The sequence below is a fragment of the Peromyscus californicus genome, unplaced genomic scaffold (genome assembly GCF_007827085.1).
Source record: "Peromyscus californicus insignis strain IS unplaced genomic scaffold, ASM782708v3 Scaffold_2__1_contigs__length_46816999, whole genome shotgun sequence".
Taxonomy (NCBI): domain Eukaryota; kingdom Metazoa; phylum Chordata; class Mammalia; order Rodentia; family Cricetidae; genus Peromyscus; species Peromyscus californicus.
The window spans coordinates 42,522,907-42,536,458 of record NW_026294540.1 but is presented as its reverse complement, the minus strand read 5'-3'; the positions used below and the strand labels follow the sequence as shown (position 1 = coordinate 42,536,458).

Genomic DNA, 13,552 nt, shown 5'->3' with positions numbered 1-13,552 from the left:
CTGGGGATCCAGGGTGCGTACAGTTGAGCATGGGGAGGGGATGCCCATGGCAGGGCGCAGCCGGAGGAACAGAGTGCACAGGGCCGGACGCAGGGGGTGAACAAGGTGGAGAGCCGGGTGCAAACAGCGCGATGTGGGTATGCACCCGGGGGCGTGGGGAGTGGGGTGCACATGGTAGGGAGGGGTCGAACACGGTGGGACTCAGGATATGCACGGGGAGGGGGGGGGGACACCAGGAATGCACACTACGGTAGGGCGCGGGATGTGCACAAGGTGGGGCGCAGGGGTGCACATCTAGGGGGAAGTGGTGAACATGAGGCCCATGAGTGAATAGCGTGGAGAACGGGGAGTGGGGGGGGGTTCACAAGGTGGAGAGTGGGGTGTTAAAGGCGAGGAGCAGGGGGTGCGCACCGCGGGTCGCACGCGGTGCACACAGTGGGGCGCAGAGTGCACACAGTGGGGCGCAGAGTGCACACGGCAAGCGGTGGGGCGCGAGGTAGGTAACGGTGGGGCAGGGAGTGCACACGGCGGGGCGCGGGATGCACTCGGAGGGACGCGCGGAGCACACGGCGGCGGGGCTGTTGGGGACGCACAGGGCGGGGTGCACATAGTGGGGCGCGGGGTGTGTACGGCAGGGCGCGCGGGCGGCGGGCATGGGGCGGGCACGGGGCGGGCACGGCGCGGCCTCTCGCAAAGTTTCTAGCAGTTGCGCGGCGCAGGCTCCCGACCCGGCCGCGCCCTCCCCACCGGCCCGCCTGCCCCGGCGGAAGAAGGCGGAGATGGAGAGGGCGCGGGCCAGGGGTGGCGCCGCTAGAGGGCGCTGCGGCCGGGACGGGGCGGGACGGGGCGGGCGGCAGCCGGAACTGCGCGGGGGCGGCCCGCAGCCCCGGGCTCCCTCCCCACGCCGCGCCCGGGCCGCGCGCTACTTACCCGCGGAGCAGCTGAGCAGCGCCAGCAGCGCGGGCGGCCGCATCCCGGAGGCGGAGGCTGCGCGCCCTTCCCGGAGCCGAGCTGCGCGGACGCCCTGCGCGCCTGACCCTTCTCGCGCTCCCCTCCTCCTTCCCGGCGCCGCGCCGGCTCGGGCTGCGCCCTCTGGCGGCCGGGAGCGGGAGCGCCCCAGTGTGCGCTCGCAGCAGCCGCGGATGGAGGTGGTCCTGCCGCCCAACTGGACCGCGCCCTCCTCCTCCTCCTCTGGGGTTCTGACCTCAGGGCCTCCTTTCTGCCTTCATGCCCTTCCCTTCCCGGTCCTTCCTTCCCCATCCCCAGCAGAAGATCACTCACTCCCCTTACTGTGCCCAAAGTGAAGGAGGAGGGATCGTTTCGCTTCCCTGCTAATGGACTATATTCTGTTTTTATAAAAAGCAAAATCGATAATTCAACTCTTAATATTGTTGGCACCGATGTTCTACTTTGATGAAGGTGTTTTTAATCAGCTCAAGTAATTTACTTAATATCCTCTATTTAAGTGGAATTTGATCAATAGCTTTGGCCCGGAGTTTCGCTCTTAATAGATGTTGATGTAAAGCTAATTTTTTATAAATGTACTTTTGAGTGTTCACCGTGATAGAAGAGGAAGGGTACACTTTTATTCAAAATATATAATGAAAATGAATCAATTAAAATACAGGAGTAAGCCGGGCGGTGGTGGCGCACGCCTTTAATCCCAGCACTCGGGAGGCAGAGCCAGGCGGATCTCTGTGAGTTCGAGGCCAGCCTGGTCTACAGAGCGAGTTCCAGAAAAGGAGCAAAGCTACACAGAGAAACCCTGTCTTGAAAAACAAAAGAAAACAATAGAGGAGTATAGTGATGTAGGAGAGCCTCATAAGCAGAGTCCCTTCCAGCACAGAACCGTGAAGGGTCTCCCTCCCACCTAGGAAGAGTTGCCGGCTGATAGGCTTACCTAATTACATTGTACTGGACTGAAGAGGAAAACAATTACAAGAGAAAATCAGAGAACCCTTCCCAGAAACACAGGTTTTCTCTTGCATTTCTAAGGACATGAATAAGACCAAGTGTGTATCCCTGGCTTGAGTTTAAACCATGCCAGTCTGGAGGCAGTCAGGGTTGCCTTTCAGTGACTCTGGTCATAAGGACAAATGGACTCAATGGAGACTCTCTGCCAATCACAGGTAGAAAGACTCTCAGAGCAGGCCTGCTCATAAGGACTTTGACAGTCATAGTTCTTAGTTTCAATGTGTCTGCAACTCCACTCTTGCTGACTAGTGCCAATCTCTTGACTAGGGTCTCACATTTAATGAAGACCAGTGCTAGATTCTTTCTAAATTCTTAGCTGACTTGCTTTGACTCCTTGACCCTTCTTGGGAAATTCTAAAGCTTCTAGCACAATATAAACAAGATGTAAATTGAGAGAAGAGTCTAGGTGCCAAGTAACTCAACTGAAGAAAAACAACTTTGAGAGCTTAGTGGATCAGAGTTTTCATCAAAATCTATCCTGAGAGGCCGGGGAGATGGCTCTGTAGACGGACTTTCTTTTCTGCTGCCAGCCCCAAATAACAACAGGGAGACTGCTTATTAATTATAAAAGCTTGACCTTTAGCTTAGGCTTGCCTCAACTAACTCTTATAATTTAAATTAGCCCAATTATATTAATCTATCTTCTATCACATGGTGTTACCTCTCTTTCATCTTGCACCTCCTATTTCCTCTCTGTCTGACTGGTGACCCACCCTTCTTCTTCCCAGAAGTCTGTTCCCGGAAGTCCCACCTAATCTCTTTCTATCTATTGGCCGTTCAGCTTTTATTATGCCAATCACAGCAATATATCTTCACACAGTGTATAAATATCCCACAACATGGCTCAGTGTTTAAAGAGCATGTACTGCTCTCCCAGAGGACCCGAGTTCCATTCCCAGTACCCACATCTGTTGGCTCATAACTGCCTGTAACTCAAACTCCCGGGTGATCTGATGCCTTTGGCTTCTACAGGCACACTCACATGCACATTCCTACAAACAGACTCACACATGTACATATAATTGAAATCAATAAAATACAAATTTTTAATTGAAAAGCTTCATCACAATACAACATAATTGTATTCCAGGACAAGTGTGGGAAATTGGACCTTAAGGACAATAGCACATCCTTTCAGTAATGAACTTGCCCGTCTTCTGCCTCTCCACGGAGGACAATGATAAATGGCTCATCCCACAGCTCCATAACTCACATTTGAAAAGGGATTGCCTTTCAGTGACTCTGGTCATATGATAAATAGACTCCCTGGAAGTCCTCTCCCAATCACTAGTAGAAAGACTCTCAGAGGAAATCTGCTCACAGTGGTACTGACAGACACAGGATTGAGGCTTGCCTGTAAGACCCACTGTGAGGGGACAGTTCTCCACAGGAAAAAAATAAATCTCCAGCACTCCAGTATAGTGACATGGAGAAGAGCAGGCCACAGTTCTGTTTTCTTAGGATTCTCTCACCTTAATCTGAATTGTCACCGCCATCCTGGCTTCTGGGATTGTCCAGCTTTCCTTGTTGGAGGGCAGGGTGAGAAGCTCAAGCTAGCACAAGCTATTGCTTCTCGAGGACCCTCTAGAAACATGATTGGAACAGGTTGGTGGTTTTTAAATAATTAAAACTTAAGTAATTTAAAACAATCTATATAAATACCTAAGGAAAATAATGTAAATACATATTCATAAAGGCATTAGTAGCCAACAGTCTAATTAACAGCTTCTCTATGGATGGTTGATCTTAGAGCAACGCCAGGTTTTTAAGGCAATACTCTTTATTCAAATGACAGTGTACTATTGGCTAATGGGCCTTTGCTAGGCCCTGAGACATGCACTTGGCACTGAGCCCAAGAACTCCCTAGTCCAGTTAGAGAGACAGAATGTCCGTAGCCTGCCATGCAGTAGATGCTTCAGCACAGGCAGATGGCAGGAACACGTCGGAACACAGAGGAATATATGACATCCATCAAGCCCTTTGGAACTGATCATAAAAAACAGAAGTGACTTTTGCGTAACTTCTTAAAGGAGAGACAGCGCGTCTCTGGGCTGAGAGGATGAAGGGGTCTGGTCCCAGACAGAGGTACGGCATGCATGCAGCAGATCAATCAAAAGCCATATGATAGACTGGGAGAAAGCCTTCTGAGTAGCCCCCTCCAGCCTGCTGCCTCTCTGCTGGAACTCTGAATGGGCCCTCAGGCCTCCCATTCCTGTTTGGCAAAGGCCACTGGACAGCTTCAGACTCTTGCTGTCCCTCCAGGCCTAGCTTTAGGCCTGAAACAAATTAGTAACCCCTGGCACATTCCAGGAGGTCAATTCCTTTCCCACACCAGGAAGTGGCTTTCTGAATTATGAAGGATCCGAAGGATTGTTTCCCAAACTAAAGTCATGCCTGGAATCTGAAGGACAAGAAAGGCAAAAAAGTAGTTCTTTAGGACTTCAGATCATTAACTCAGAGCCACAGCGTCATACGTTAACCACTGGCTAGTGTGGCACTTTTTTCATTGGGATTGCCAACCCTCAAATAATGACACAGAGACTTTAGTCATTACCAAAGCTTGGCCTTTAGCTTAGCCTTGTCTCAACTAACTCTCATAACTTAAATTAACCCACTTACATTAACCCACGGTATGCCACAAGGCTTGTTAATTCTCTTCCGTCTTGCACCTTCTGTTTCCATGTCTGCCTGGTGATTTTGCCTCCTTCTGCCCAGAGTTCTCTCCATGCCCAGAAGTCCCACCTATACCTCTAGCTGTCCAGCTTTTTATTGGCTGTTCAGCTTTTTGTTACACCAATCACAGCGATACATCTTCACACAGTGTACAAATATCCCACAACATTTCTCCCTTTTGTCTAAATGAAAAGGAAATGTTTTAATTCTAACACAGTAAAACTATATACAACAGGAACAATTATCAAGTAAGAATTACATTTACCATGTCCAGGCCATTTGTATTTGGCAAATTTGGAGAGATTACTTTATTATCTATACTATCTTGCTGAGTCTAAAGTTTTATACCTAAACCATTTCATCGTAACTTGTATTACCATCCTAAAAATATCTTTCTAGACCTTAAAACGTTTTATTAGATAAACAATTTAAGCTTTTATGTCTCTCAACCTTATAAACTTTACACCTCTTTTGTGAGTTTCTTTTCTGAATTTGGTAACAATAAAAACTGTAACTATAACTATCTAGTCTTCAACCCCATCAAAGACCTGAGAAGGATATAATATTACCTGAGTAAACAGGAAATACAGAGCAAGAAACTTCCAAAACTACAGAAATGACAGAAACAGCTGGCTGCCTGGACAGTCACCCAAAGTTCCTCTGCAATGTTGGAGAATCCATCTTCAGCCTATAGGCCTAGGATATCTGGCAGATTTTTCTATGAAGCAGGAATTTTGAAGGACTGTCCTATCTTGTTTTGGCAAAGTTTGACAGTCACTTTCTTTTGTGTCTTGCTTTTCTAGTTTGTACAGCAGCTAATGCAAGGGCATTTTCTTGCCCAGTGGCTAACTTTACCACAATAAAAGTCAACTCCAAATGGAGTTTCTTCAATGTCCATCATCCTAGATTTGTGCTGCCAGGATCAGACATGTCTCACTGTCACGAAAAGCCTTATGTTATTAAAACATCTTAAATGTCATATTCTGTAGGTCTCTGAAATGTTTTTATTTTTGGTTTTTGGTTTTTCAAGACAGGGTTTCTCTGTGTAGCTTTGCTCCTTTCCTGGAACTCACTCTGTAGCCCAGGCTGGCCTCAGACTCACAGAGATCCACCTGCCTCTGCCTCCCAAGTGCTGGGATTAAAGGCGTGCACCACCACCGCCCAGCCTGAAATGTTTGAACACCACCTATCTATCTAAAATATATCCATTTAACCTTGAAAACATACCTAATATGACTACAAGTTTGATTGTTAAGGATGACTAACTACTAATCTGCATTTCTTAATTATCCTAAACAGTTTGTAATAATAGCTTTCAAGGACTAGAACTTTATATTGCATTTTTAAATGAGCTGAACATGTACAATATCTTAAACAACAATAGAAACATATATACAGTATAACAAAAAATAACCTTAAAGTTGTATCAATATAAAAAATACCTTAAACAAGAGTAGAAGCATATATACAGTGTGTTATAACAAAAATAACCGCTAGCATCCTTGAAGTTGTTCTGGATTCAGAATTTTGAGGACACTATAACAGAGGCATTCTGACAGGTTGGGTCACCTGGGCTACTTGTCTTCATTGGTGTCTGATCCTTTTTTTCTGAACACACAAACCTTTAAAGATAACAGTATATATATATATATATATATATATATATATATATATATATATATATATATATATATATATATATATATTAACACAAGTATGGAATTGTGGTATGCTCAAATCAGCTAAAGATGATTTTTTGTTTTGTGTTTGAGCAGGTAAAAGGCATCTGCTAACTTTATGTTTGTTTGGACTGTATAATCAAACTGTAATATAAATCTCTATCCATGTCATATGAAAGGATGGCATGTAATAATAAGTCATGAGGACTCTGTAGCCAACAAGATTTATCACATCTCATCCAGTCTCAGAGCTGTCCCCATGTAGAGGGAGCAGCATATATGTCACCTGTCTTATAGTTTTCCTTGATTTCTTTTTTCTTCATGTCTGTAGCCAAGATTTTCAGGAAGTCTTCCCCAATCAAATCTGATCTTTATTAATTTTGAAGAAATCTATAGCATTTTGTTTCCTGTGAAAACAAAAGCAAAACCTCTCCCTCAGCACAACATATTTTTTGACTTCCATTCTGAAGTTAAGACATTTTTTAAATATATAGGTTAGCTTAATTTAGCAGTTTCCATAATCCAATGTCTCTCAGCAGCTATTGTTTTTTGTTCATTAGCATTTAAAAAATGCAAAGTCGCTGGGCGGTGGTGGCACATGCCTTTAATCCCAGCACTCGGGAGGCAGAGCCAGGTGGATCTCTGTGAGTTCGAGGCCAGCCTGGGCTACCGAGTGAGTTCCAGGAAAGGCGCAAGGCTACACAGAGAAACCCTGTCTCGAAAAACCAAAATAAATAAATAAATAAATAAATAAATAAATAAATAAATAAATAAATAAAAAATTCTAAGTCAACAAAACACCATACAGGATCCAGACATCCTGTGTATTTCCTGTCTTTATGTGGCTTATTCTTTTCATATTGTTTTATTCTCTCTTTAAAGACTTTACTATTTTTAAAGTATTTTAAAGTTGATACTCACTTTCTTTTCTTTCTTCAGAATCTAAGCACATTTTAAAGCATGTTGTAACCTGTTCAGAGGTTTTCTTGGCCTGGACCTGACTTTACTAAGTGCCTGCAGCTGTTCACTTGCAGTGTTCTCTGATGGTGAGCCAAACCTTAAACTGCTAAGTGGTAGCTAGGCCCTCTACCACAAAGCTCTGCTTAGCACACAGGGTCTGGTGGCTGACTCTGCCCACTGTGGGTCAGTGAGAGTAGAGCCTCATGCCTGAAGCCCTGGCCTGGAGGTGGTCTGCCCACCCCAGCTCTGGGAAGTTCTGGGTCTAAACTATAGTAAGCATTTCTACCTAATCTCCTGCCACCGAATAGCCATTTGCTGCTCATAAACCCCATTCAAGTGCTTGATAGCAGGGCCTCTTAAGAGAGCCTCACCTCTGTATGCCACTAGCACTGAGCCTACCAGAGAGACCATGGTCGCCAGAAAGCTTTCTCAGGCCTTATGTGGATTTACGTGCCCCACATTGGGTGCCAAATGTAGTAGTACTTTTTTTGTCTGGACTGCCATCCTGCAAATAATGACACCAAGACTTTAATGATTATGAAAGTTTGGCCTTTAGCTTAGCCTTGTCTCAACTAGCTCTTATAACTTAAATTAACCCATTTATATTAATCTTCATTCTGCCACGTGGCGTTACCTCTCTTTCATCTTTCACCTCCTGTTTCCTCTCCATGTCTGCTTGGTAACTCCACTTTCTTTCTTCCCAGAGTCCTCTCTCTGCCCAGAAGTCCCACCTATACCTCCTGCCTAGCTATTGGCCGTTCAGCTTTTTATTACAGCAATCACGGCAATCCATCTTCATACAGTGTACAAGTATCCCACAACAGGCTAGCCTTTCCCTCAACCCAGAATCTGCACTCTGCTTAGGTAACTGGAGAGATCATTTCACCAAATGCTTTAACCTTCATGGTTATAAGAGGATCTTCACCTCCATGGAAGAAAGACAGGAAGATAAGAGACAGCAAAATGTTCCATCCTGGGACCACATCCCACAGCAAGTGCTCATGAAAAACACTTGGATGATCTAAAATGATATCTCCAAATCCAAGGGTCTTGTTTCACTTTAATTCAAAACTATTTAAAAATCATAGGCAGGTACCTTCTGTCAAACCAAACACTCAACCAAGATTTTCACCCGAAGATGTTACACCAAAGGTTTCTCACAACCTACCAACTCCAAACCTAGAGCCAAGAAACACAACTCAGGTCACCATCTCACCTCTAGAGGCATCCCAAACAAGCCCCAGAAATCTGAAGCCATTTGACATCTGATTTTCTATTCTCTGAATGTCCCAGAAGTGTAAAGGTGTCTGTCCACAAATGAGCCACCTCCTAGAACTTCTCATTAGAACCAAATGATCCACTTGGCTATGTTGTCCTCCTTCCCAGAGTCAGACCCCTTCCCCACCCCATGGTTATAAAGACCAGGAGTCCATCATGAAAATCAGGAGCATCAGGAAATGACGTGTGTGTTCCACTTATTGCACAGTCTATATGAAATTCAATGCTATTGCTAAAAACTAGCTGGTCATTTTACATCAACAAGATTAGGATCTTGACTAAATAAGCTGGCCAAAATTAGTGGAGAACGTTTTCACGCATCCACAGACAAACACTCATGGAGGAATTATGTGTGCCAGGCTCTCCTATGGCATGACAGTGGAGGGGGAAGCTCTTTCCTGGTGTATCATTCCCCACCCGGAGGACCAAGACACACAGAGTGACCATGAGCCATGTATGAGCACACGTCTTTTGAGGAGCCTGGGAACAGAATGAGACGGAAGGGCAAGGGAGAAGGGAAGTCGTGGAGCAGGGGTGGGGGAAGGGCTTTCAGGATGACAGTTACAGGCAAGCTGCGGCAGATAAAGAAAGGCATTCCAAACAGAGGGGACAGGCAAGTGTTGGCCTGTAAGCTGGAAACTGTAACCATTCAGAGACAGAAATGAGTAGTCTCATAAAGAGCATCAAAGGGAAGCTGGCTAGGGCCACATCCTAGCTGCCTTGCCGAGGAGGTTGACCTTCATGGAAGAGCACTGAGGCTGTTGGAGAAGCTATATTGGCTGCCAACAAGAACACAACTTCCACTGTGGGCCCATAGCTCTTGCTGCCTGTCTTGTGTCCTAACTGCAGCCTCTCTCAGAGAAGCGATGAATAAATATTTCACAATGTGATGAAGTCACAGATGATACCCACGTGCACTGCGACCAAATGAATGAACAATGCATGAGAAATTCAATTCAGTGGTGATGTTGCAGAGGACTAGACAGAGGTCGAAGAGGAAAAAAAAACCGATACAGAAGACAAATGCATGCCATAGGTAAGCATTCTGGCAGTTAGTTTTAAGTACATTATTTCATTAACCTTCACCAGAAAAAAAAAATCCTAATCTCAATGATAAAAAAAATACTATTCTTTTTTTCCAGTTTTCCTTTGAGATGGAGTCTTACTGTGTATGTATCCCAGGCCTGCTGGGAACTTTAGATTCTTCTGCCTCAGACAGACTCCCAATCTCTAGAATAATAAGATGAATCTCGAGAGGGTCTAACACCAGAAGCCAGAACTGCCTGTGACGGCAACTGTGCTCTTTAATGGGTCAAGCATTGTGAAATAGAAGGAAGGGGTCACCGTGACAGTGTGACAGAGGTCAGACCAGTTGTACTTGAGTGGATCCTGGCTGGCGCTAAGAAGGAGAGAACAGAAGGGCACTGAGGAAGCAATTAATTAAAGTGGGTATCTGCCAGAAGGATGAGTGTGTGGAGAAAAATGAAAGGTTACAATCAACACTAGCACATGAGCAGGATGCCTTCACAGCATCAGTTGGTACACAGTGATGCTCTGGGGGCTTCTCGTATTCCAGGCAGCATCCTAAGTGCCTTATACGTACTTTTGTTAATCTTCCATTCGATTTTCCAGTTTGACTACTGCCATGTTGTCTAAGATGGGTTAGTGTGGTGATTAGTGCTCATTATTAACACAATCTGAACTCACCAGGGAAGAGAATCTCAGTGAGGGACTGTTTAGCTCAGGCTGGCCTATGGACAAGTCCGTGGGTGGCTGCCTTGATTACCCTAATTAAGGTGGGGAGAGACCAGCCCACTGTGGGCAGCACCATCCCCTAAGTGGGGGTCACAACTGTGTAAGAATAGGAAGGAGGCTGAGTGTTAGTACGAATGTGTGCATTTTCTCTTCTCTTGACTGAGGTTGTGATATGATGAGCGACTTCAAGCTCCTGCCTTGACTTCCCCACAATGGTGGCCTGCAACCTGGAACCGTAAGCCAAATAAACTCTTTCCTCCTACATTTTGCTTTTTTTTTTTTTTTTTTTCGTTTTTTTTCGAGACAGGGTTTCTCTGTGTAGCTTTGCGCCTTTCCTGGGACTCGCTTGGTAGCCCAGGCTGGCCTCGAACTCACAGAGATCCACCTGGCTCTGCCTCCCACATTTTGCTTTTTGTTAGGACGTTTTGTCACAGCAACAGAAACAAACCTGGGATGGTTGAATGGTTTCCTAAGGGGATCCCTGAGACCACTTCAGAGTATCTGGGCTTGCAGAGTTCCTAAGGGGATCCCTGAGACCGCTTCAGAGTATCTGGGCTTGCAAAGTGCAAACTATTTCTTGTAGCAATGCTAACATGTTAGCTTGTTCTGGACAGGCTTTCCCAGCAATGGCACAGAAGCAGCCCCAAATGAAAGCAATGACCAAGGAATGGCAGCAGGCTGGACCAGGAGAGGGATGAGGAGCCGAGCTGCGGGTCCTTGCTGAAGCAGTGGGAAGCACTGGGTTTATTGAGTTACACCCCTGAATATATGTCTTTTTGTTCCTAGTAGTTTGTGTGATGAGTTGAGAGGTGAACGTGAAAGTCCTTGCATGTCATAGCTAACGTGAGGCCCCTGAAGAAGCACGTGTGAGTCCCCTTGAATGACAAGCTCAACTAGCTGCTTATTCTGGGAAAGCTGGATGTGACTGAGAGAAAGGCCACAAAATAGCAGTTATTGGGCTTAGGATCCAGGCAAATGTTTATGTGCTCAATAGATAAATAAACAAATAAGCAAAGTGAGCTTGTCATTTCAAGGAAGACAGCTGATAAAATTTGTGGCCAGTGATAAAACACAAACTTTCATGCAAAATTAGACTTTTGAGAAACTTGTATATCTGCTGCTGAGAACGCCACAGCTTCTCAATCCTTAAAGACCTTGTGATGGGACCAGTGGCTGCATCAAAAAGAAAGAGAGAGAGAGAGAGAGAGAGAGAGAGAGAGAGAGAGAGAGAGAGAAATAAAATCTGAACTCTTCATATCACACTGTGAAAAGCATCAACATCTGAACAAACACCATCCTTCAGTGCTGTGTGACTCTGCTCCTAGGGAGGTGTGAACATACACCTACTCACCCCATATAGGGAACCCATGGCAGACTAAAATGAGGATAGTACCAAAGCCAAACTTGGTGAACCAATGTGTTTTATTGGGGTTATTTACAGGGAATGGGTGAGGCGTTACTCACAGGCGCAGAAACAACTCCAAGACAGCTGTATCACCAAGCCCAGCCAAGGACAGCTAACAGGTCATGGAAGCCAGAAACCTGGAGTGCACTGCACACCTGCAGGCAGCTCCATGGATTGGGACATCACTTTCAGGCAGCTCAGGTGGCCTGAGGCTCGTAGAGACAGCTTGGCTGGTCGCTGCCTTTTTCAGACAATTCTGCTCCTCTGAGTCTCTGGGCCAGTAATTGTCAACCTTCCTAATGCTGTGACCCTTTAATACAATTCCTCATATTGTGGTGACCCCCAACCAATTAAATTATTTGCGTTACTACCTCATAACTGTCATTTTGTTATTGTTATGAATCATAATATAAATGTCTGTGTTTTGTATGATCTTAGGAGACCCCAGTGAAAGGGTCATTCAACCCCCAAAGGGATCAAAACCCACAGGTTGAGAACCACTGCTCTAGGCAGTCTGGCTTGTCTGAGGGTTTTCTAGGTAGCTCTCAGCCTGTCTAAATGCCTCTGCTTATAAGAACTTGTGGAGGGCCCTATGAATCTGGTCAGTTTCAGGAACTTCCTAAAACCTTTGAGTTGTTCACTTCCCTTAAGGAACTTCCCTCTAAAATGGAAGGTTTTTCTCTTATAGGCAATTTTCACAACATTTGGTGAGATAGTAATTTCAAATGACCTATAAAATCAAAAAATTTGCACCTAAAGTATAAGATAGGTAAATGGACTGTAAGATAAACAACAACAAATAATAACAGCCTCATACTATACATAGTAATAAACTTCAGAAATTTTCAATTGTCTCAAGTTTGGATGTCAAATCAAAGGATACTCATCATTATATAAAAGGACTGATGAACTATTTTTAATGTCTCTCAGCTGCATGTCTGCATGAAGCAGGATTTTCTTCATTTACCTCATCTGAAATAATATAACACAAGAGCTGAAATGAAGAGACCGTTTTTGAGAATGCCCCTGCCTTCTAGTAAATCAGACACTCAAGAGAGTTACAAACTCTAAGTCAATGAACTTTCTCACTAACTTTGCCTCTTGAAAGAATATTTTTCATTAAAAATATAGTGTACTTACATGATGCATTTATTTGTCTAACTTTAGGTGAGTTGATGAATGTATTTAAATTTCTGAATTTTGTGTCTAACATAGTAAATATTCCCCGAAAAAGAACACTTCAGCAAACTCTCTTTGGGATCCTCAATATTTTTTCCAAATATAAAGAGGATTTTGAGGTGAAGCCCCTGTCGATTTGGGGCTGGCCAGTTCAGGACACATAGCTTGTAAATTGATGACGTGGATCTGAACCCCACTCCAAGCCCTTTGCCTCCCTCACTGTGCTGGGTACAGCACATCCAGTTTCCGACAGGCTGTATTTGAGGGACTCACTCTCCCACAAGCCTGCTTTGGCTCACAGTCATTCAGTTCAAGCCCCACCCACTAGAGATTTAAAATAATAGTAGACAGTTAAATGGACTGTTGTACCGAGTGATACCGAGAGACAACCCCAAATAACACGATTTAACATAACAGAGTCTGTCTTGGTCATGCTAAGTCTGCTGCCAGGGTGACCTTCCAGCCCAACCATCACCCCTTGTGAGGGACCAGGCTAGCTGCCCTGTCAGCTAAGTCCTCCACCATCCCTGTGGCATGGGAGGAGAATACTAAACAGCCAAGCATCAACAATGAAAAGCTACCAGTGAGGGTGTCATAGTCACTTCAGACTCCACTGACTTGAAGGGTGAGAGGGAGCTGCCAATAGCCC

At 45.1% G+C, this 13,552-nt stretch overlaps 1 protein-coding gene and 1 long non-coding RNA gene across 4 annotated transcripts in view; one reads left to right on the top strand and one right to left on the bottom strand.

Moving 5' to 3' along the window:
* B3glct (beta 3-glucosyltransferase) overlaps positions 1–1,203 on the bottom strand; it is a 105,240-nt gene extending 104,037 nt beyond the window's left edge. Inside the window, exon 1 of the mRNA XM_052754585.1 lies at positions 931–1,203. Within this exon, the coding sequence (XP_052610545.1) occupies positions 931–973 (43 nt within the window). The 5' untranslated portion in view covers positions 974–1,203. The remainder of the gene's footprint in view (positions 1–930) is intronic.
* A 5,905-nt stretch (positions 1,204–7,108) lies between these two features.
* LOC128120498 (uncharacterized) lies at positions 7,109–13,347 on the top strand. Of its 3 annotated transcripts, XR_008221884.1 has the most exons (4): positions 7,109–7,372; positions 7,991–9,600; positions 10,484–10,554; positions 10,934–13,347. It is a non-coding gene; the product is annotated as an uncharacterized LOC128120498 (long non-coding RNA). The 3 variants fall into 3 exon arrangements; XR_008221885.1 differs by having other exon boundaries at positions 9,414–10,554; XR_008221883.1 differs by having other exon boundaries at positions 7,991–10,554.
* Positions 13,348–13,552: the final 205 nt, after the last annotated feature.